Source organism: Bos indicus x Bos taurus, chromosome 2, assembly GCF_003369695.1.
Source record: "Bos indicus x Bos taurus breed Angus x Brahman F1 hybrid chromosome 2, Bos_hybrid_MaternalHap_v2.0, whole genome shotgun sequence".
Taxonomy (NCBI): Eukaryota; Metazoa; Chordata; class Mammalia; order Artiodactyla; family Bovidae; genus Bos; species Bos indicus x Bos taurus.
Window position 1 is genome coordinate 79,365,585 of NC_040077.1, and position 25,727 is coordinate 79,391,311.

At 33.9% G+C, this 25,727-nt stretch overlaps 1 protein-coding gene across 5 annotated transcripts in view; it reads left to right on the forward strand.

Moving 5' to 3' along the window:
- The window catches only part of GLS (glutaminase), an 87,434-nt gene that overhangs the window by 49,803 nt on the left and 11,904 nt on the right, over window positions 1-25,727 (forward strand). For 3 of the 5 annotated variants that reach the window (XM_027563093.1, XM_027563122.1, XM_027563115.1), the window contains 2 exons: window positions 1,681-1,812; window positions 2,730-2,822. In XM_027563093.1, the coding sequence (XP_027418894.1) occupies window positions 1,681-1,812; window positions 2,730-2,822 (225 nt within the window). Of the gene's footprint in view, window positions 1-1,680; window positions 1,813-2,729; window positions 2,823-3,781; window positions 6,667-25,727 lie in introns of those variants that run through there. The other 2 variants (XM_027563099.1, XM_027563108.1) reach the window with 2 other exon arrangements.

Here is a 25,727-nt window from a genome sequence, read left to right on the forward strand (position 1 = left end):
AGAGAGGTAAGAAAGCCTTCCTCAGTGATCAGTACAAAGGAAAACAATAGAATGGGAAAGAGTAGAGATCTCTTCAAGAAAATTAGAGATACCAAAGGAACATTTCATGCAAAGATGGGCTCAATAAAGAGCAGAAATGGTATGGACCTAACAGGAGAAGAAGATATTAAGAAGAGGTGGCGAGAAAAGACAGAAGAACTGTACAAAAAAGATCTTCACGACCCAGATAATTATGATGGTGTGATCACTGACCTAGAGCCAGACATCCTGGAATGCAAAGTCAAGTTGGCCTTAGGAAGCATCACTTCCAACAAAGCTAATAGAGGTGATGGAATTCTAGTCAAGCTATTTCAAATCCTAAAAGAAGATGCTATGAAAGTGCTGCTCTCAATATGCCAACAAATCTGGAAAACTCAGCAGTAGCCACAGGACTGGAAAAGGGCTGTTTTCATTCTAATCCCTAAGAAAGGCAATGCCAAAGAATGCTCAAAGTACCACACAGTTGCACTCATCTCACGCTTGTAAAGTAATGCTGAAAATTCTCCAAGCCAGGCTTCAATAGTACGTGAACTGTGAACTTGCAGATGTTCAAGCTGGTTTTAGAAAAGGCAGAGGAACCAGAGATCAAATTGCCAACATCAGCTGGATCATCGAAAAAGCAAGAAAGTTCCTAGAAAAAAATCTACTTCTGCTTTATTGACTATGCCAAAGCCTTTGACTGTGTGGATCACAGTAAACTATGGAAAATTCTGAAAGAGATGGGAATACCAGACCACCTGACCTGCCTCTTGAGAAATCTGTATGCAGGTCAGCAAGCACCAGTTAGAACTGGACATGGAACAACAGACTGGTTCCAAATAGGAAAAGGAGTAAGTCAAGGCTGTATATTGTCATCCTACTCTCAGTTGGTCATTGTCTATTTTTGATGGCCAACTACTGTGCTCTTATCCTCAAGGCTCTCATCTCCTTTGCAGAACTGCCTAAACCACCACTGTACTATACGTTCATTAGCAGTTCCTGGGCCAAATGTGTTGTTAGTGTTGTGTGTTGTCTCCATTGATTTACAACCCATTTTGAACTCGGATAAGAAAATCACTGAAATTTGCTTTTTATCTAACATGATTTCTTCCCCAGTCTAAAATAAACAGCAAGTAATGTCACTGGGGCTTCCCCAGTGATTCAGTGGTAAAGAATTTGCCTGCCATACAGGAGCCACAGGAAATGTGTGTGTTCGATACCTGGGTTGGGAAGATCCCTTGGAAGAGTGCATGGCAATCCACTCCCAATATTCCTGCCTGAAGAATTCCATGTACAGAGGAGCCTGGTGGTTCCTGCAGTCCCTGGGGTTGCAAAGAGTCGGACATGACTGAAATGACTTGGCACACATGCATGCTATAAGTCATTAACAAAAAGAAAAAAACATAAAGCAAGAAATGTGCATTAAAATGATGTACAGCATTACCACACTTAAGAGTGTGTTCCAATATCAAATGGCAGAGTTCAGCAATGCAAAACTGCAATTACTTTTGCACCAATCTAATACTTATCTATGTTTTAATGTTGGAATGCTACTATATGAAAACACACTGTAATATTTTAACCAGTTCCCTTATTGTTGGATATAACTTTTCTTATTTTAAAATGTTAACATAAGTGTCTATTTTTTCAAACTATTTTCAGGTTGGTCTTCCTGCAAAATCTGGAGTTGCTGGAGGCATTCTTTTAGTTGTCCCCAATGTCATGGGCATGATGTGCTGGTCTCCTCCTCTGGACAAGATGGGCAACAGTGTTAAGGGAATTCACTTCTGTCATGTAAGCATATTTTCTTAATGAAAATAATGATCATATAAGTTGAGCCATCTGGTGGTTCTACTTTATTACTCATTTTCATAGTTTGACTGTTTGCATTCTCACTGCCAGTCTGTCAGTTACTCAATAGCCATGTTAGTGTTTGCAAAGGAGCTTTAAATTGCCTCTACCAGACAGCTCCCATATAATCATCCTCACAAATTACAGATTTGTTTGATGCTTAAGTTTTAATTTCATGGTTGTAATTAGTTTTCAGTTTCTAAAAGATCAGCAAAAGACATTAAATTTGGAGAAGTCATTTAAACCTCACCATAAGTGAAAGATTGAGTCTTTTTTTTTTTTTTTTTAAAGGAAATAAGTACTGCAATTTAAAATTACTACTACTGTTAACTAGTTCAGTATCTTTATCTTCTGGTTTTATTTACATTTACTAATTCCTAGAGTCTGCACTGAGTATTGTAATTTTTTCTGCAGATCTTCCCTTTTAAAATACCAGTTGATTTTTCAGTTTTTTTAATATTTTACAAAAACTAGAGAATGACATTGGATTCCTTATAGATTAAAATACATTGTAACCATAGTAGTTCTTTACATTTTTGTGGTGCTATAGTTACTTGATAGAATAATTACTTCATGTGGCCTATTATTATAATGCCCATTTTACAGAAAATGAAAGTTACACATTTTGAGTGCCTGAGCCTTAAGATTATGGTAGTAAATTTTCAAATACCTGTAGTCCATGTCTTCTCGTTTTGACTTCGGTCTTCTTGATACATTATGCAGCTTTATTAACATGCAGTGGTACTTTCTTTGAGATAGTAGTTAAGTTGAACAGTATTAGTGAAATTTGTTAAAATATGGAAAAACAATAGCCATTGACTAAGCCATTTTCTTATAATACCTGTTTTGTTTAATTACAGGATCTTGTTTCTCTGTGTAATTTCCATAACTATGATAATTTGAGACACTTTGCTAAAAAACTTGATCCTCGAAGAGAAGGTGGTGATCAGAGGGTAAGCAAAATTCTTATTTAGGTTATTATGTAACTTTTTTTGAGAGAGAAAATGAGGTTCACCAGTTTAAATAAAACTTACTTTAATTGTTAGTGGCCTCATATTTTCACTAATAACAAATGAGTAATGTTGAATTGTTGATGTTATCATCCTGGACATACATACTATATATTACTGTTTTATTTAAATTGAAACTGGTTAGCCTAGGAGCAGAGTTTCCTCCCCATTTTTCTGCTGTTTTAGCAGTATTTTTAAGAATTGACTCTGTTAAAAGGAAACATATTGGAAAGTGCTGCATGCTATAAAGAGAAAACCTATTTTTGCTCTTAATATTTGTCAGTTATAGTCTCAAAGTGAAGTTTATCTTTATGTGGATGGATATATAAGTGGAAAGGGGTTATAGTATTAGTGATAGACCTTATAGAGCTTCATAGTAAGTTTTATATGTCACTATAGATGAAGTGTTTTTCTACAGAAAGTGTTTAATGCAGTGTTCTGACACTGTTATTTTAAAGTGATATTTGTTTTTTATCAGTGTGTTTGACTTCATATTTTTGCACATATATACTCCTTTTTAAAGGAGTCAGGACTTAATTTCAGGAACAAGATTTTGTTTTTGTCTTTATTGTTGTTTACTGCATTAAGGGACTTGTTTTGAATTTAAATTCCTTTGTATCCCAAGTGGAAATGTTTAGAATAAAATTACCTAACTAGACTTGAAGCTAATATGTGCGAAGCACTTATAAGTAGAAAAAAATTTTAACACATATTAAGTAAATTTTCCTATCATTAGTTTCAAAGTGACTTTTAATAATACATGAGAATTATGCAAAGTTGACAAAAATAGAAACTTCCGTGGGCGTCAACATGAGTAACATGGAGCAAAACATCAAATGGTGGTGGGTGAAAATGCTAACAGATTTTAATAACATTCATCATTGAAAAATACCATTTTATAGCTTGGACCTTTCTTCACTCAAGTGCACTAATAAATTATGTATGTTGCTTGAACAACTAGCATTCCTTTGGACCATTGGACTATGAAAGTCTCCAACAAGAACTTGCTTTAAAAGAGACAGTATGGAAAAAAGTGTCACCTGAGTCAAATGAGGACATCTCTACAACTGTAGTATATAGAATGGAAAGTCTGGGAGAGAAAAGCTAAAGAAATGGGTTCTAGTTTCAGAATGTTCTTCATTTAACCTTTGAAACATCTTTAGTTTTTTTTGCATACTATATTTATTGAGTTTTTTGTGCTTTCAACCTTGGGTGCTGGAGCCATAAAGCTTTTTTTTTTTTTTAAGTCTTTGTGTAAAGTTAATAGATTAAAAAGTGGATTTGTCAGTCTTTTAAAAAGTATAAATAAAGCAGATTTACTTTTTTTTTTAATGAAAAATTTCTTTAAATTTTTTCTTGGTGTAATTAAAATTTTAACTATATGTAGTCAAATAATCCCATTTTAAAATAATAACAGAAATTTGTAATTTCTTGATTCTGAAACCCACACATTGAACTCATAAATTTCATCACATTTTTTTATTTTCCAGTTTTAAAATTGACATGGTGTCTCCAGTAGCAATATGAAGTATTTCTGTGCTAAATACAAAAATAAAAAGCCATAATTATGATTTCCAAATTATTTAATATAGCAGCAGATAGATTTGCTTTACTTTTTTTTTTGGCTTTAAATTTTTTAAAATTTATTTAAAATTTTATCAAACACTTTAAAATATCTTTGCTTTTTCACTTTCAACTCCTTTGTTCTGTCAGAATTGTTATGTACAGGAGTGTCTTATGTTACTAAAGCATTCCAGCCAAAGAATTTCTGATGTAAGATAATGACATGTTTCACTGTTAAAAACCTATAATGGTTACTCAGAAGGAGCAGCAGTGACTGCCTTCCAAGTGAAATGTTTACCTGAACAGTTTTATTTTCATATTACCCACGTAACTTTTTCTGTGTTATATTTAAGTGTGAATGGTGAATTTTGGTTTTTAGCTTTTAATAATTATAATAATTTCACAAATGCTAATGAACTTTGCAATAAATTATAATTACATCTCATAAAGCTTGTTTTATTTGAAAGTAGTTAGGAAATGAATTCAGTATGAAGATAGTAAGTATGCTACTAAAATGCCTGTTAGATTTTAATCCTTTTGTTCAGTTATAATAATGCAATATTGAGAATCAAAACTTGTTTTTAAGAGGACTATAGGTTCAACACAGCCTAAATTTGAGATAATTCACAATGTTTAAAGTCTGTCTTGACAAAGTAATTGTAAAGTTTTGTAGGATCCTATTCATACTTCTTCCTTCCTCCATATACCTCTCTGTTTCTCCCCACAGTTCCCAAGAGCTTCAAGATTTTGGAGGGACAGGGATGGAGTCAGAAGGAGAACTTGATAGTTTCTTAGTGTCATGGCATACATGGTGGTGTAGGGTAAAGTCTAAAATAGTAATTACAGTGTAGCAAAAAAGTATTTTCCTAGATGGTTTAGATGCAAGTGCAAACACAGATGTAGAAAGTCTTGATTATATGAGTTTGGGAACTATGATATTAGGAAAAGAAGTTCTCTTCCAAACTTGTTTAAAAGCCTTTTGGCTCAACTGAAGTATTAAACATATTTAAAAAATAGTTATCCAGTAAGTTTTAGAGGATATTAGCCAAGGATTTTATGGCTAATTGTTCCTCTGATGTGCAGATGCATATCCTAACTGGATGTTTCTGGTTTGGCCATTTACATGAGAGTGGTGTGTCTGTTCTCTCCATACATTTATACCTTAACTCTGCTATACCTTTGAACAGTGATTCGTATTAATTCACAGAGCTATTTGTGGTTTGGGGACTGAATGTCTTTAATTGGTAGTTTCCCAAAAAAAGGCTCCCCTCTCCCACGCTCTAATTGTTATATTTTACTGTTTCATTTGGAGGTGGGTTTTACTTTATAAAATGAAAATTTCATGTTTCATATTGTATCCACGTTTGTACAGATTTCAAAATGATGTTAATTTGTGTCATTTACTATGTTGATAAGGCTTAAATACACACCAGTGGAGAAGGGTTTTCTAAGCTACTCATCCTGTTAAAGATGAGCATCCAGAAGTTTTTGTAGGAAGGTACAAATGGAAGAAGAAAGATACTGTGAATAGGTCCTCAAACTTTACTTTAAAAAAAAAAAAAGAGGAAAATCTTTGCCAGATTTAAAAACATTATTTTGATTCTTTCAGTATTTTAAATACCTTTTCAAATAAAGTTATTGAAAAGTACCCAGTATTGTTGAATTTAATGTTTTATGCCATTACTGATTCTTGATATTCAAGCATTTTGAAGTTAGCATATTTGTTTTTCTTTTTTTTTCCATCATTAACATTTCATTTGAAATGCATATCCTTTCTGAAATATTTTATTTTTAGCATAAATGTTGTGCATTTTATCTTAGTGTTTGGATTAATCCATTTGTGTTATTTAGCTTTCTTTTATTTGCTTTGTATATTAATGTACCTTTTATTTTCCAGTATGCCTACTTTTTGTATTGTACAATAAATTTATTTTAAGCTGATTTTATTGGTTTTTTTTTATAAAAGCAACTCCAGCATTTTAAGTATAACAAATGGAATTTTAACTTTAAAAGTCATGCTTTATGAAGATATAATTAAAATGCTTTATAATTTTAGTTAATTCTGAGACTTCTGTGAAGAGAAACTATAGAAATACTCAAAGGCTTCATTTGATTCTCTTTTTTTTTTAATGTAGTATAGTGTTGGTGGGTTTTTTCTTACTTTCGGGGAGGATGTTTTTCAATTGGTTGTATTAGAAGTATTGAATAAAGACTTTTTTCCTAATTTTTTTTTTTTTGTTGTTTTTCCACTTAATGACTTAGGGAAAAAAGCTCTCCTCCATTTACAGATTCTGTTTTCTGAGCAAGAACATCACTGATTCACTGTGTAATTGTTGCTTTATCAGTTGTCCAGAATAGGAGAAATGTTGCTAAAATCAAACAGAGTATTATTGCGTTAGAATAGAATTGTAAGCCTCAGTAGAATTTATGTTGAGTAGAAAAACTGTAAAACTGAAATTCACCTTAACTACTTTTTAAGAAATTTAATTGTCAGAAGGAACTTAGTATAGTTCTACAGCATGGTCCAAATTATAATGTATGTGCATTGTAGGTCAAATAACAGTACTTTAAGTTTTTGTTTGAAGAAATTTTCCATTCATGTCTAGAGAAACATCCCAAATATATTGGTGACGTTTTTAAAACTGTTTGAAGGGAAAATACTGTTGTTTATAGAAATTTCTATTTATCTGTGGCATTTTTTTCCATAATGTTCGTTTGGGACTAGTAAATAGGGAGTTCCAGTGTCATGATATATTCAGTTTGTAAGTTTGTGATCACTAGCTTTTAAAGATACATTTGGGGTTGTTTTGTTGTTGTTTTTAGTCCCTTTGAAACAGGTAACTCAGAGAGCTTGGTCTGAAAGTGCAGTTTCATAGGCATGCATGTGTGTGGAAAGAACCACTGAATATATACTGATATTGTCAGTCTGTATCATGATAATTTATATACATGTATGTGTACGTGTATATAATAGATGTCTATATATTTATGTCTTTATCCATCCATTCATATTCTGAAAACCAGTACCAGTTGTTTCTACACAGTATGTCCTGTATAAATGGTTCATTGATCTAGGTTTTGTTGTAGAAGAACTTTGAATTTTTGCTGACCCAGAACTTATAAAATATAGCATGTTTTACTTGTTTCAGTTTACCTTTAAAGATATGTGGTTTCTGTTTTGCTCCCATTCACTATTAGCACTGTTAAGAGAGGAAAATAATGATATTGGAGAACTCCACAAAAGGGAAAGCAAGAACATCAGATTTCCTGTGGAAGCTGACTTTAGTTTCCAAAATTATTATATGGAAGGATTGTATACAACTTAAATAATGGACTTCTTAGTTACAGCAGTTTACTCTATAGAATAACTTTATTCCAAAACTTGTGCACATTTTTTAATTTTTTAATGAATAACATGCTTTCTATTCAGTTCTTCCTTTACCATTTTATATTAAGTGTAATATTTAATTAAAACCAGATGAATTGGAGGTGGGGCTTGTTATGATTCATCGTGGCCCATCCCTCAGATTTTTACTCAGATTTTTTCAGAGTAGACTTTTGTCCATTCACTGTCATGTAGTTCAAAGCCAAAATTATGCATGAACATAGATTCAAGTATATCAAGTTCAACCACTTTTATTTTAAATTGTAACACAGTTACATTTGCTTTCTACACTGTTTAGAAATGGAAGGAATTCAATCCCTTTTTCCCTCTCTCTGCCCTAGTTGTAGTTTATTAATGTGAATAGCATACAGTGCACATTGAAGAAGTTTAGGAATATACTGAACTACCCTGCTGGCTCAGATGGTTAAAGAATCCACCTGCAATGTGGGAAGCCTGGGTTTGATCCCTGGGTTGGGAAGATTCCCTGGAGAAGAGAAGGGCAGGAATTAACACTGTCTTAGTCTGGAATTCTTAATTCTTAAAAATACTGTAAATCTAGGACAGAATTATCCAGTATAAAACAGAGCTCACAAAACTTGATTTTTTTTAGAGTCCTTAAATAGTAATAGAAAAGGTACTTACTTAAAAAAAACATTAAATAGACTGATGTAAGTCTTTATTTAATGAATTGATTCTCTTCCTGTAGTCTAAAAATGTTCCTTTCTAAATTTATGTTTTATGAGCATATGAAAGGAAGTTTAAGGTTGATTAGTTTACCTTATTGTAGATTGTTATCCTAGTAATTTTAATAAGTTGTAGCTATGGAGATTTTTAAGATATGTAAAAGATGTAAAACCAGTGTTGATCAAAACTTTTATAATGGTTTCCTAATCCATTTATCTTTAATTAAAATGAATAGACTACTAATTAGCACTTGGCACATTGCATTTTTGGTATTTTGGGCATAATACACAAAACACTTCTTGTTGGGAACTGTTACATTTGGTTACATTAAAAAAAAAATGAACAAGTAATGATCCTTGATTCCAAGTACTTTGATGAACTTGTAAGCAGTCCAGCATGGAGGCTCAAAGGAAAGAGTAACAAAATGACAAATTCTGGCAGTTGATCTCATAATGTTGGTATTATTATTAGACTTTAAACTTTAAATTTCATCTACTAATTTGGAAGTATTTTAGTTACAATCTCAGTGGTAAAGAACAATTTTGGTATACTTAAGTCAAATTTTAATATCTGAGGATCTTATTTTTCTGGACATAGTATTATCAAAAAATAATGATTTTTATTTCATCAAGTAAAACCTTGCTAAAATATTTTCAGTCCTAATGTCTCAGCTGGTTGAAATTACCTGTTTGGAAGGCTTAGCTTTTAAAAGGGAAAATTCTTACCTGAAACAGTTTTAAATTTCTATTTATTATATTTCTGGAGATTTTTTATACAGTGAAAATCTCTCCTGCCTAACAATTCTACTTGAAACTCTTAGTTATAATTTTAATTCATATCCTATAAATAGCTGAAGAATTTCTTTTATTTTTAAAATACAGTTCAGCTGTTCTAGGTCTTTGTTCTTTAATTTACTGTAGTTTTGTAATTTATTAGAATCACATGGTTGAGCTGGAAAGGAATCTTGAAGGTTATCTACCACAAATTCCCATTCCTCCCAACCCGCTTTTCCAGGTAGCACCTTACTTTCTCAATTAGCACATTTACTCCCCCCACCTTCTTTGATAGGGTTGGTTTATTTTATGTATTTTGGGACAGCCTTTTATTTGTTGGTTATTTTTATCTTGTGTGTGTGTGCACGCACATGCACACTAAATCACTTCAGTCGTGTCTGACTCTTTGTGACCCTGTGGACTGTAGCCCACCAGGCTCCTCTTTTCATGGAATTCTCCAGGTATAATTGGCAGTACTGGTTAATATGATTGTAAGTTATTTGGCAAACTAATCATCCCATCATTGTTTATTAAAACTAATTGTATTTTTCTAATATATAGTTATATGCCACATTTATAAAGACTAATAAAGCTAGAAATGTATGTCACAAGTATACAGTAGTTCTACAAATAAATCATGACCCCAGAATCTTTGAAAGAAACTAAAAGGGTAACAGAAATGTGACTCTAAAAATAAATATTGCACCCTTGGCTTTTTAAAATAAATTGCTTTGAGATTAGGCTAAATATATAAGTAAAAAAGATTTTCAAGTACCGAAAAGGTTATTGGAGTTCCAAAAATATGTTTTCTGGAAAATTTTTTTTTTCCAGTTAGATTTTCCCAGCACATACTGTGCAAAATACCTAGCTAGTTCCATTGTTTCTGCTTTAGATATTTGGTTCTTTTGAGTGGCTTCAGAAAAAGGCTCCGTAGTTACCTGTTACTTTATTGTGTGTATTATCCTCAGTATCAGTATACTTTATAGTTCTGGGATTTTTTTTTTTTTTTATGAAGGAGATATATATTGCTGTCCTTGAAATGCATTAATTTTTTAAAGAGTTGATTTAAATGTTAAAACTTTATTATTATTCTTTAAAAAAAAATCTACTGTTTCTTCTCAAAATTTAAACTTGTCTAGGAAACTCTTCTCCCCCCAAGTTTGTATAAGTGAGACCCTGAACTTTTAAGAAACTGACTCATTCAGTATAAGCTTGCTTGTATTGAATGCTTGCTTTCGCGTTTTATCTATTAAATTAGAATGATGCTGAAATACTAGCATTAGTTACGCAGATATAACTATTCATGTTTGGGTATTCCATTGTAAGATCCAAATTAAAATCATGATTTTCGGTCTCTTGTTAAACTTATCCTTAGCTTCAAATGACGAGTTTTAATTGTTTTGTGTGTGCCTTTCATAAATCATCCATAAGGATCACTACAATTTGTCCTTTGAGGGGATAACATAAAACTTAAGTCTTTTATCCATTAAGGGGGATTAATGATGGATAGAATTATATCACTTATTAATTTAATTACATCCAAGGTCTGTTTTGTTTTTTCTTGTAGTCTTTCAAAATTAAAGAATCCTAATTGAAAAACTCAAAATCTGTTCATCTTGAGTATTGTTTCTTTTTCATCTTTTCCTAACAATAACTCATTTTGGGCTTAAAATCAAATAACTTTAAAAATTATATCAGAGTTGCTCATAAAATGGGCTTTTGTTTTTAGACCTTCATATTGCTGGTAGGTTAATTTCCAAATCGTTACATGTTGTTAACATTTGTCACTCTACTTTTATTTTCTTTAAAATGTTATTTTTTTTAATTCACAATTGATAAAGTATAAACTTATCAATATGATGTAACTTGTTGGTAATTTATTTTACAATTGACTTTGAATACATGCATCTGTGGATCCAGGACTGTGTAGAAGATTTATAATTTACAGAAATGAACTAAATAATATTTTCTGCTTTGAATTGAAATGAATACATGTTACAGTTTCTGCAGAATGGAACTTTATTGACATCCTTTGAAGTTGTAGGACAAATGATTTTGTTAAAATTCTTTTCACTAATACCATTAACCCACTTAATCATACCAATAAAATATTTCTGCCTAATGTTTCCTCTTTTTACCTGAAGGAGAAACTTCAGAGAACAGTTTTCATGAGGCAGGAAGTAGAGCTTAACTTTCTATTACCTGTTTTTGAAGTGTTTCTACTAAAGCATGCTATTACAATAGTCATTGTGTGACATTTTTTATTTTTCACCTAAAGGAGAAACAAGGGAGAAAAAACTAATTGCAGTGTTTTTAGCCAAGTAATAAAAACTGAAGAAGCTTTCATTTTTGTCTCTGTTGTGCAATTTTATTTTGTATCCACTGTATATATCTGCCACAGAACCATCACTGTTATTTATTTTGTATCCCTTACATGTTGGACTTTGTACTGTAATGATCTGCTTGCTTTCATGTTAGTATAGATTTACTGTGTGTGTAGGGCCTTTTGGATGTAGAGCTGCTATTGTTTGCATACTGTGTTTTGTAGTTTTTGCTATGCAAAAGTTCTTACTGCCATTGTGAGGCTTAGAATTTTGTGTTAGTTAAGAATTTGGAATCTTCTGCAGAAGTTTTTGATAATTGAAACTTTTGGTTTACCTAGCATTTTTTTCACTTAAAAAACATCAGTGAGTGCTGGGCAGTTAGTTGGGCATACAATTTAAATGGGTAGCCTGATGTGATATCCTATGGGCATGAATTTTGAGTCTTGATTTGCTTTTCTTTTCGTATTTACACACACACTGTTCAGGCAGTATGTTAGGTGTTAGAGATGCTGCTGTAAGAGGCAAGGTTCTTCTCCCTATGATGATCACAATCTGTAGAAGCAGGGAGGGTGCCTCCATTCTATAACTCTAGGATTGACAGTGTGGAGTTTTCTGTGCTATATATGAGGAAGCACATTAAACATCACTGGCATCTGAATATCCTTGAGCCCTCAAACAAACTTCTAGAACATTTCAGATTTTCAATTTTATCCATTGTAAGTTTGGCTCATGTACAAAGAAAAAAATAGCCAACATTTTGATGTCACTGTCAGCTTTTTTTCAATAAGTAATGATTATAGATGTTGACTTGTCTGTAAATAATGCCAAATGAGTTTGACATACAATTTTAAGGCTCAAGTCTAATGTAGGTAAAGGAGATTTTTGTGTATTGACTCAGTCTACCACTTATTTTCTAGTATTCTTTAAAAATCTCAAATATTTTCAATTTGATCAGTTAATAAAATTCACCCTTCAAATCCTGACATCCATTTAAAAATACAATTATCTGTTAACCCACTCCTACCAAATAGATGACTAAATGTAAGCATAAGAGTCTAAACATGAATTTTTTTAAAGTTCACTTTAAAACCATCTCATTAAGCTTCTTGTTGACTCTGTATGTTCAGCAGAATATGTCACTAGGAGAAAGGACTGGTTTTGACTATGAAGTAATTACCTTTGTTCCTTCTGATCAGAAAACTCTGCAATAGCTATCTTCATTAAGTTGCTGGCTACAATGCACAAAAGCGAACAGGTTTTACAGGACTTGGGGCCAAATCTAGTGACCATGTTGTAATTAATTTTGCCCTAGACAGCTGCTTTTGTAGAGATGCAATGAAAAGGGAGAAAGGCGGGTACTACCAGAGAAGTTTGAAAGTGTTTTACAAATAACATACAAAATCGGTGCAGAAATTTATTCTTTTGTTCATTTGCCTTCATGCAGTAATTATGGAGCAGCCACTACAAGCCAGGAATTGTTTTGTCTTCTGGGCAAGATCACAAGACACAATCTTATAGACCATATACACCAGGAGTTAGTATAGCAAAAAACAGGCTAGATAAGTAATTGCATAAGGTAATTTCAAATACTGTTGTATCTACAAAAAAGAACATATGTCACTGTTCTGTCTTAATAATTTGAAAATCTCAAACTTTGTTAAGCAAGCACTCCCCCAAAAAGCTAAATAACTTCAGTCTGTTTCATTACATTGTTAATTGTTTAATGAAGTAAAAACCTGACTCACCTGGATATCTGGGAGTTAATGACCACCTGGACTACTTATTCATAGACAGCTTTTATTTTTTTAGAATGTTAAAAACAAATTTTTAAGTACAGTAAGCAATAAAGAACTTCTTTAAGAAGTGATACTGTGATAATAGCCCATTTGCAATATTTCTACCTAATTCTGATAGACTCATTTTTTGTTCTAGAAGTTGGTTTGGGGTCTCAAACACAGTGCTTTAAAATTTTGTGTCATATTTTTGAAAAAACATAACCAGATGTATATACAGTTGATCTTTAACAACACAGGGATAAGGGGCCCTGATCTCCCATGCTGTTGAAAATCCACATACAGCTTTACAGTAGACCTTCTGTGCCCTTGGTTCTGCATCCATGGATTCAACCAACTGGCAGATTCTATAATACTATATGTAGTATGTATTTATTGGGGGGGGGGGGGACATACAAATGTTGACCCACACAGTTCAGACTTGTGTTCAAGGGTCAACTGTGTTCACCCATTTCCCCCACCCTCCGCCCCCACCTCTTGGAACCACCAATCTGTCCTCTGTATCTATGAGCTTGTTTTTAGGTTCCAAATATGAGAAAGATCATAGTATTTGCCTTTCTGTGCCTTACTTCATGTAGTATAAAGCCCTTGAAGTCCATCTGTGTTGTCTTAAATAGCAGGGTTTCCTTCTTTTTTATGTTTCTATACTACTGTGTGTATACGTGTGTGTGTCACAATTTTATATCCACTCATCCATTGACAGGACTGTGTTTCTGTGTTGACTATTGTAAATAATGCTGCAGTGAATGTGGGGGTGCATATATCTTTTCAAGTCAGCACATTTTCTTCAGTAAATACCCAGAAATGGAATTGCTGGATCATACGGTAGTTCTGTTTTTAATTTTTTGAATGACATCCATGCTGTGCCATAGTGGCTGTGCCAGTTTACATTACTACCAACAATGCCCAAGGATTCCTTTTTCTCTGTATCCTCACCTACTTCTGTTTCTGTATTTTTTTGATAATACCCTATCAGGTGGGATATTTCATTGTGGTTTGATTTGCATTTCCCTGATCATAATGCAGAACATGTTCTCATGTACCTCTTGGCCATCTGAATGTCTTTGGGAAAATGTCTTTTTAGATCTCATTTTTTAGTTGGACTTTTTTAATGTACTGTTGAGTTGTATGAATTATTTACATAGTTTGGATATTAGCCCCTTATCACACATGGTTTACAAATATTTTCTCCTATTAAGTAGTTTGTTTTTCATTTTGTTGATGGTCTCCTTTGCTGTGCAGAAGGTTTTTCGTTGGAGGTAGTCTGTTTATTTTTGCTTTTGGTGTCGGATTCAAAAAGATTATTGCCAAGACCCATGTGAAGAAGCTTACTGCTTGTTTTATTCTGGGAGTTTTATGATTTGGGGTTTTAGTTTCAAGTTTTTAATCCACGTTGAGTTTGTTTTTGGGTATGGTATGTGATAGTGGTCTTCTTTTATTCCTTTGCATGTAGCTGTCCGGTTTCCCTAACACCATTTATTGAAGAGACTGTCCTTTATTGTGTATTTTTTTGCTCCTTTGTTATAAATTAATTGACTATATCTGTGTGGGTTTATATCTGGGTTCTATTCTAATCCATTGATCTCTGTATATGTTTTTATGCCAATACCAACCTGTTTTAATTAATATAGTTTTTAATATGGTTTGGCATCAGGGACTTTCTCAAGATTGCCCTGAATATTTTGGATCTTTGTGGTTCTGTGCAAATTTTAGAGGTGGTTTTTTTCGGTTTCTGTGAAAAATACCATTGGAATTTTGATAGGAATTGCATTAAATCTGTATATTACTTTGAGAAGTGTGGATGTTTTAACAGTATTTTAGTCCTTGAACATGAAATATTTATCTGTTTTTGTTGTCTTCAGTTTCTTTCATTAATCTTGTAGTTTTCAATGTATAGGTCTTTCATCTCCTTGGTTTAATTTATTCCTAGGTGTTTCATTCCTTTCAATGTAATTGCAAATGAGATTGTTTTCTTAATTTCTCTCTTTTGATAGTTTGTTATTAGTGTATAGAAATGCAACAGACTTTTGTGTATTGATTTTGTATCCTACAACTTCACTGAATTTGTTAGTTCTAGCAGTTTTCTGATGGAGCTTTTAGGGTTTTCTATGTATAATATGTCTTCTGCAGATAGTAACAGTTTTACTCTTTTCTTTCCAGTTTGGATTTCTTATCTTTTTCTTCTCTGTTTGCTTTGTCTAGAACTTCCAGTACAATATTGAATTAAAAATAGTGAAAGTGCACATCTTTATTTTCTTTATGATCTTAGAAGAAAAGCTTCCAACTTTTCACTATTAAGTATGGTGTTAACTGTGGACTTGTCATATATGCTCTTTATTATGTTGAGGTACATACATTCCCCACTTTGTTGAGAGGTTTTTTTTTTTTTAAATCATAAATGGATGTTGAATTGTGTCAAATGCTTTTTCTGCATCTATTGAGATGACCATATGATTTTTATCCTTTATTTTGTTAATCTAGTGTAACACATTGACTGATTTGTGCATATTGACCCATCCTTGCACCCCTGCAGTAAATCCCACGTGATCACAGTGTATGACCCTCTTAGTGATTGCTAAATTTGCTTTGCTAATATTTTGTTGAGGATTTTTGCATCTGTAATCATCAAGGATACTGATGTGTCATTTTCTTTTTTTGTGATGTCTTTTGTCGGATTTTGGTATTGCGGTGATGATAACCTTGTAAAATGAGTTTGGAAGAGTTCCCTCCTCTTCCAGATGCAAAAGATGCACTTTCAGTCCTTTTGTTTGCCTTGTCTAAATGTCTGTTAGCTAAACTCAATTTATTAAAACTTTTATAAATCCTGATTTTTCACAGAGATCAAAGTTCAGGGCTTTCATTAATCCTTTTTATGTATAATTGTTCAATGATCTGGAACTTCATTATGCAAAAATGAATGTATCTTTGTTCACATCTGTACTTGTTTTTAGTATAAATATTTTTTTTTGGAAACCAATAGAATGAGAATGATTCAGTGATGAAAAAAATGAAATATTCTATCATCATTTAGAGCCGTTTACAGTTGTCCTTCTATATGTTTAATTTTTACTTTAATGACAATGGTAACTGTAAGCAAAAAAATCACAAAAACATGCCATATATACTAGATCATGAAGAAACAATTTTGTTATTAAAGTGTATTTTAAAAAATAGCTTCTTCCTTTCCCAGTGCACTTACTCTGGCAGATGAGTGGTAAATGAATGCATTTTCCATCTGTTTTCTCCCAGAATTGCTTTTATAATAATGTATTAATGTATAATGTATTTGTACCAATAGTGTGGTACAAACGTGGTCAGACAGTCCATTTTTTTCTGTGAAGTTGCTTTCCCACTTAATGTAGCTGTAAGAAAGTAGCTAAGACTCTCCTGGCCTCTGGGTTTTCTCTTCAATATTGTTAGTCCCTGTTATACTTAGTTACCAAATAGTTTTACATCTCTTCTCCACCAAGAATTTTGTTTTCCTCTTATGTGTGTTTTCTCCTCTTTCCTGCTACTGTATGTAGGTCCCCCATCAGTGTCCAATATTAGATCCCTTTATATAAATTAATACATAACCTTTAAAATTATTTTTTTGTTCTTCCTATTAAGAACTGATTATCTCAGTATTTATTAGTTTTTGTTTAAATCGCATAACAGAATTAGTTCAAGGTATTTAGCCAACTTAACTTGGCAGAGTAGCTCAGATTTTATATAAATCAACTTCAGCGTTATCTTATTATTCACTTATGAATTAGTTCTTCATTCAACCAATGTTTATTTATTGCTTATTATGTCCAAGAAACTGCAAAGTGCTTAAGATAGGCAGCAGTTAATGAGACAAGTACAATACAGCTCTTGGTGTTCGCAATCTAGAAGGGGATGCAGATATATTGAATAAAGAATTACTAAAATAATTTAATATAAGTAATTTCTTCATACTGATATATGTAGTTCTAGTTTTTTTAAATGCTGTAAAGAAGGTGAAATGGTATATTCTGTGACACTGTTTTTATATACCCATAACAGACTTTATGAGACAAATACACAATGTAGTTAAAGTATAAGAACATGCACTCCAGTTTTCAGTGAAGCTCACCTCTAGGCAGAAGGGGAATGGATACAGGAGAAACATCAATAGTAAGCTGTATCTTTAATTCATCTTTTAAAAATACTAATCAAATAGAATAGATGAAAGAAAAGTACAGAGTAGAGTGCTAGGAGAGGGTATAACATGAAAACCTCATTTTACCTGGATGATTCAGTATCGTTGTTTTCCATGGAAGGTAATAGTTAAATTTAGAATGAGTTAGAGGAAGGGTTGTTGTTTGGTCGCTAAGTCAAGTCTGACTCTTATGCCACACCATGGACTGTATCCCATCAGACTCCTCAGTCCATGGGATTTCCCAGGCAAGAATCCTGTAATGGGTTGTCGTTTCTTTCTGCAGAGCATCTTCATGACCTAGGGACCAAACCCCCATCTCCTGCATTGGCAAGTGGATTCTTTACTGCTAAGCTATCAGGGAAACCCAAGAGAAAGGGTAGAGTAGGATTAATAGGATAGTCTGGTTTTAGAAAGGCCCCAGGACAGAAAGGAGTTTATTAGCACATTTAAGAAAGTGAAAGTAAGCAAATGTGGTGAGGCAAGGTAAGTGGAGATAGGCCCTAGATGTGTCTTAGAAGATCACATTATGTAAAGGGTTACCCTGCATCCGAATTGTTAAGTGTCCTAATTAAAAAGTGGAGATTCCTAAAGTCCAACACCGACGATTGCTTTTGAAATCTGCATTTTTATTAAGCACCCTAGGTGTTTCTGCTGCAGTTAGTCCTCTGAACACAGTTGGGCAAAAATCTATGTAGGGTTTTATATGCCATTTATATGTAGGGTTTTGTATCCATATTGGACTGACTATTCATAGTGCAGTTGGAAACTTGACTCTTTAGAAGAGACATGACATGACACTGCTCTACGGAGAACAAATTAGAGGAAGGCAAGAGTTGAAGTTCTGAGCCCAAAATGAGATGTGGTAGTGGTTTAGAATAGGGCATTAGAAGTGAAAAAGGTAGATAACAGGTTTTAGAGGTGAAATTGACAAGCATGTGTTGGATGCTTGTTAAGTATTTGCTTGTCAAGCAAGTATTTGATGGATAAAAAGATGAGATATCAAATTGACCACCAGGTTTTTAGTAGAAACAATAGGGAGGATGCTCCTGCTTTACTGTGATGGAGAAGTGAACTTTGTGAGTACAGAAAGAAATTCATTTTGGTTTTGACAGTTAAGGATCTGTTTGACTCTAGAAGTCAGGAGGTTGATTAACAGTGGTTTAGACAAATGGGATTATTTTTCTCATATAACAAGTCTGGGGGTAGACAGTCCAGTACTAGTGCCATCAGAAAGGTATGCTCTGCTGCGACCATCCTTATTGTCTGCATGTTAGACCTCATGCCTGCGACCTTATAGTTGCCAGATAGGTGTTTCATTCTTGGTCTCTCTTGTATGGTCAAAGTAGAAGAATAAAGGAAAGAGTGACACCTAAACCATGTGAAAGAAATTTCCCAGAAACCCATATACTCACTGGCCAGACTAGATATAAGGGAATCTAGGGGATGAGTTTTTAATTAAGACTCATTACTATCCCTAACAAATAAGAGATTCTATTAGTGCATACTGATAGGGTAGGAAATGGATAACGGGTAGGCAGTTAGCAGTGTGTGAAAGGTAACATCTTTTTGGCATGTCTGTATTTATGAGATGTCCAAGTAATGATATTGAGTAAGTATCAGATACAGGTCTGGAATTTAGAAGAGTGGTCTAAGCTAGAGATAGAATTTCATGAGGGATCAGTCTGAAAGATTCAAAGCTGTGGGGAGGTATGTGAGATTGCTCCAGGGGACAGTGAAATGAGAACGAACCGTAAGAAACTCCCATTTTAAAAGTAGGATAGAGTAGTTCAGTTCATTTCACTCACTCAGTTCTGTCCGACTCTTTGTGACCCCATGGACTGCAGCATGCCAGGCTTCCCTGTCCATCACCAGCTCCCGAAGCCTACTCAAACTCATGTCCATCACATTGGTGATGCCATCCAACCATCTCATCTGTCGTCCCCTTCTCCGCCGCCTTCAGTCTTTTTCCAGCATCAGGGTCTTTTCCAATGAGTCAGTTCTTTGCATCAAGTGGCCAAAGTATTGGAGTTTCAGCATCACTCCTTCCAATGAACATTCAGCACTGATTTCCTTTAGGATTGACTGGCTTGATCTCCTTGTAGTCCAAGGGACTTTCAAGAGTCTTCTCCAACACCACAGTTAAAAAGCATGAATTCTTCGGTGTTCAGCTTTCTTTATAGTCCAACTCTCACATCCATATATGACTACTGGAAAAACCATAGCCTTGAATAGACGGACCTTTGTTGACAAAGTAATGTCTCTGCTTTTTAATATGCTGTCTAGGTTGGTCATAACTTTCCTTCCAAGGAGTAAGCATCTTTTAATTTCATGGCTGCAGTCACCATCTGCAGTGATTTTGGAGCCCCCCAAAATAGCCATTGTCTCCCCATCTATTTGCCAGGAAGTGATGGGACCAGATGCCATGATCTTAGTTTTCTGAATGTTGAGCTTTAAGCCAACTTTTTCACTCTCCTCTTTCACTTTTATCAAGAGGCTCTTTAGTTCTTCACTTTCTACCATAAGGGTGGTGTCATCTGCATATCTGAGGTTATTGATATTTCTCCCAGCAATCTTGATTCCAGCTTGTGCTTCGTCCAGCCCAGCATTTCTCATGATGCACTCTGCATATAAGTTAAATAAGCAGGGTGACAATATACAGCTTTGACGTACTCTTTTCGTGACTTGGAACCAGTCTTTTTTTCCATGTCCAATTCTAACTGTTGTTTCCTGACCTGCATACAGATTTCTCAGGAGACAGGTCAGGTGATCTGGTATTCCCATCTCTGTAAGAATTTTCCACATTTTGTTGTGATCCACACAGTCAAAGGCTTTGGCATAGTCAATAAAGCAAAACAGATGTTTTTCTGGAACTCTCTCGCTTTTTTGATGATCAAGCAGATGTTGGCAGTTTGATCCCTGGTTCCTCTGGCTTTTCTAAATCTAGCTTGAAAGTCTGGAAGTTCATAGTTCATGTACTGTTGAAGCCTGGCTTGGAGAATTTGGGGCATTACTTTGCTAGCGTGTGAGGTGAATGCAATTGTGTGGTAGTTTGAACATTCTTTGTCATTTTGAGATTGGAATGAAAACTGACCTTTCCCAATCTTGTGGCCACTGCTGAGTTTTCCAAATTTGATGGCATATTGAGTGCAGCACTTTCATAGCATCATCTTTTAGGATTTGAAATAGCTGAAAAGTGGCCAGAAAAGAGAAAATCCAGCATAGTATAGTTTCAGAAGTCAAAGGAGGGGAGTATTTCAATAAGTTCTTAACCATCATCTCTATCAAAGCCAAAAGAGTGTTAAGATAAGCGGTGTCCATTTACATCACTTCCTTTCTAATTTTCATTCTTTTGGTGTTAAAATGTCTTTTTATTTAGTAAATGATAATAGTAGATGGTTGGATTGTTTTATTGTTTGCACTCAGGGACAATAAACTGTTGGTAGCCCATACTGGTGACTTCCTTTTCACCTTTTAAGAATATTTTATTGGCTTTGAGATTTAAAAGTCAGAGAACTATTTGGAGTAGAGCATGTTTGGCAACTGATAGAAAAGATCCAGTAAAGAAGGAAAGTTTGAAGTAGATACAGGAGAGTGGAAAAGGACAATAAAGTGAGATCCCTGGAAAGAGATGGAGCTGTCAGTGCAGGTGGTAGATTAGGCTTGTGGAAGGAGGAGCATCTTCTCCAAAAAAGCAGGTCATTGAGCGGCAAGTAGGTAGGTTTATAGTCATGGTTGGAGGAGGTCGAGAGATTTTCTGTCTGTTGGTTTCCATCTTCAGGCATATGAAAGAAGGCTTTCTGCTAAGAGTGAGTTGTGGGCTTGGCGTGAGGCCATGAGATTTCAGAGCATGAAGAAGATAGGAAATGTTTGTTCTTGGAGAGTGGGAGTGAGAGCTGAGGGAACCATGGTGACGTCAGAATACTATTGAGGTTGGTAGCTGTGGATTTATAGTGATGACAATCTGTTCCATTCGGCCTCCCACCACACCCTGCATCCTATGGCTGCATCCCAAATTTGGGTTTGCAGAAGATCAGGCAGGATTTTTAGAGCAATTACCAGAAACATTTTAACAACAGGGTTTGAAATCTACTTTAAACCCCGCCTACATAGAAGGCAAGCTTTTAGGGTCTTTTAGACCTAAAAGGTCTTTTTTTTTTTTTTTTTTTAATTTGGTTCATTTACAGAATTTTCAACTAATATAGATTACACTAACAAGTGAATTCTGGGTATAATTTTGTCATGTCCATCCTCTTTGCTTCACAGAATAAAGTATTACTAATAAGAATTATAAATGTTTTAATATAGTTAAGTGTAAGCAGTCTTATGATAAGGTCTAATTATGTGTATATCTAATGTTACTTACTTTTGAGGATCTTAAAAAAAAATCCTATTCTCCAGGAACTACTTACATTGTATGCTGGAGGAACATTGTCTCATAACTTGAATAGTAGTCAAAACATCTGTGAAAGCATTTTGAAAAATTCAAAGCACTAGAGAAACAGATATTGTTAATGTACCTGTTCTCCGTTGTCTATAAACACACATGTTGGACTTTTCACAATAAAAGTGTGAAATGAACATTAAAGAATATAGAGAATTAAATATGACTCTCTGGAGACTGATGAAAATGACAGATTTTTTTTTTCTCTAATAGCAATCAGTAAATGTATTGTGGTTGGAATAACTGTAGAATAGTCATGTATGTGTACATTGGTTGTGGTGGTAGTAGTCAAGGCATGCAAAGGAATGACAGGTCCTTTAATTCTAAATTGAAATAATTCTGTCTATTGCTGCCAAAACTTTGTTTCAATTCTCATCAGAAAGAGAACACTATCTGGGAACTTGTTTGTATTTCCTTATTTTTAATTTATACCAATGTAGTATCTTACAATTCCATTGGCCCTGATCCTGATTTTTTAAAAAGTAATATATACAAACATTTGGTGAACAGTTTATTTCCCTTTTATTCTTATTCTCTGTTTCTGGTTTCTTTGATTCTTTGGGGTTTTACATACTTGTCTTTTTAGTTAATAATAATAGTAAATAAGCATGACACTTGATCATGCCACAAGTGTGGCACCTTGTTCTCTATCTGAACACTAACAAATGCTAACTAATCTTTGTGGGGTGTTATAAATATTCATTTGTATAAGGGAGGAAGAGACACAGGAAGATCGTGAATATAAATGAAATTTCGATAGTTTTCAATGCAGTGCAAATATTCTTAGGTCTGCCACATGGAAAATGTACTTTGTTCTTCAAAGGCATAGCTGTCTTTGCCCTGCTTATTTCTGTTTTTCTCATATTTGCTGCTTGCTTCTTAATTAGAGTGTTCTTTGTCAGCCCACACAAAGATATGTTGTGAGTTACTTTTATACTTGGATATAAAAGGAGGGTTGCTTGTGAGCCCAACGATATCATTTTAGACCATTCATTGGCATTTACCAGAATAATATGAGCCACTGAGATAAGAAGTTTTTTGCTGCCAGTGCTGTCTGTAGCAGTCATACTTGCTCTATTCACATTAACCCAAAACTCATATTTCATTTTTAGAGACTTGAAGAATGAGGATACCTTGTTGTTTTTTTCTTTTTTGGCATTGATATACTGAATTGAATGATTTGTCTTGTTCCCTTATTTTGTCTTCAGTTGAAAAAAAAAAAAAAAAGTACCTCAACAGAAAATTAGTATCTCTGATTTCTCTATAAATTGCTCCTTAGTTGCTATTTTCTGATTTTCTATCACAACATATTTTAGTCTTGGTTCCATATTGGTGAGGAAATCTCATCTCAGGTGTTGTCAGGAAATCTCTTGGCCCAGTGAATACTGAGTAGAGGTTGAAAGAACACTGACCCTGGCGTCAGGCAGTCTGGGCCTGAGCCCTCATTCTGCCACTTGCCAACACTATTCCCTTGCTCAAGTTCCTTTGAATAATACTAGGACAATAACACTTTAAAGCACTTACTTCAGTCGAAGGAGAGTAGGTGCTATGTATTAGCTATTTTGCTATAAATAACATAATCCTAATTATTTTGTCTTCATGGGTCATTAGATTTCTTTGATATAATTGTGACTTCTTAGTTTAAGGGTAAGTAAAATTACTTCAAATTATTCTCATTGAGAAATTTTGAAAATAATATGTTAAGAGAGTTTATCACTTGACTGATCAAGAGCAAAAATGCAGTGTTTGGAGCTGCCATTTTGAGGTTATATTTTGTAAGTGAAATTTCTATAATCTTTTTTTTTTTTTAGAGTAAAATTTGTTGTTTATTCTTCTCTACTAAAATTATGGTATGAGAATCTCCTGCATTTGTGTAGAAATTTGGAAATATGGTCAGGAAATTACAGAGCTGTTACATGAAGGATTTTCTCTGATCCTCTGATCCTGTCAGTTGGATTAGTTCTGTCTCTGTATATAGTAACAGTTGTCTCTTGGTGTCCTCAGAGATTGTTTCCAGGATTCCTCCTTGTCCCACTGCAGATAGTCAGCCCTCTGTATCCACATATGTGGAACCCATGGATATGGAAGGCCAACTATATATTAATAAATGTGTCTGAATAAGTCATTGGAAAGCTTAGGAACATATGGCCTCATACTCAGCCTATAATTTTATTTTACACGTGCATATGAATGTTAAATAAACTCAGCAGTAAGGGAAAGAGAATATCTTTGATCACATACATGTTGTAATGGTTTATATTTCTACCCTCGTCAGCAAGTGATTAATTTACATTTGCTGGAAACTTAAAGTTTTTCCTCAGCTACACTATATAGCAGGCTTGTATTTTTTAACCTGACCTTAAAAATATTTATGAAAGAAGGCTGAAAATTTATTTTCATTTAGAGGCTATAAAAGGCCAAGTTGGAAGTAAACTTTTAAAACAAAATTGGAGGTGGAGTGATGATGGTTTATTTAACAGATGGAGAAGAGTATCTGTTCCACAGCAACAGATACTGTAGTGAGCTAGAAACAAGAGAGCAGCTTACATCAAACCAAACGTGGTAGCAACAGAAGGATGGATTTTCAGTTACCTGCTTTTTCCATTAAAGCCTTTCCAGAAGGGTGAATTTGTTCTCTGTATGAAGACAGAGTTAAAAAAAAAAAAAAAAAAGGCTAAACCACAGTTTTTGTGTTTGGTAATAGAATTGGAAATAAAATACTTGGAGTAAAGTGTCATGCTAGTGATATCAGTCTTCCCTCCCTCCCTCATCATCTCCTTTCCCGTCTCTGCTCCTACTCTTCCATGTTTCCTCCCTTCTTTCCAGTATTTAGCAAAGAATCTTTTGGGGTTAAAACTGGGTTGCTGATTAGTCTCTTAGTTGACTTGTATCCTTTGGATAACAGTCTGTGTGTAAGGATTCACATTATCATGGTCTACTTGTACACAGTTAGGAATGTATCCCAGCTACATTACTAATTCATCTGCTATATGGCCTTGAGCCAAGGCCTTTAACCTCAGTGGTAGTAATAAATACCAGTTTATCTATAATAATATTTTACAAACAATATTTTACAAATGTAAAAATATATTTACAAATATTTTACAAATCTACAAATAATATTTTACAAATATAGTACAGCCCATCAGAGATGTTTGAAAACAATTATAATTTTTTTAATATTTACTTTTTCAAAGTCATGCACTATATAAATACAAAGTAATATGCTTATGTAATTCTCATAATTGCTACTTGACCAGAATCAGGGTATTTGGAAGACACAAAAGTCAGACAATTCAGCTTTTAAATAGGCTCAAAATAAATAGAATGATAGGACTGAAGAGAGGAATGTCATGTTTTAGGCTTGTAAAATTGATAGAATCTATAACTGCTTCTAGGTTTTTTGGGAAAATGTATGATTTTGATATGCCAAGCATGCCTGTGTTAAATGAACTCATGTGAACTGTAACATTTTTGTTCCACTCTTGTCATAACTTTGTACAAATAAACTAAGAAGGTTGTCTGATTCTGGCAGGTTCTGAGAAAAGATATTTGATAAGGAAAATGTAGTAGTGCTGGAAAGTCTGCAATATGAAAGGAGAACTTAGCATTTAATTTCTAAATTTTTAGTGGCTGCCTGCCCAAGTGAAGTTTCTTTTTACTAGGGGGAGGCATACATGAAACAGTCCTTGATTTATATGGACCACTGTTCTGCTATATAAG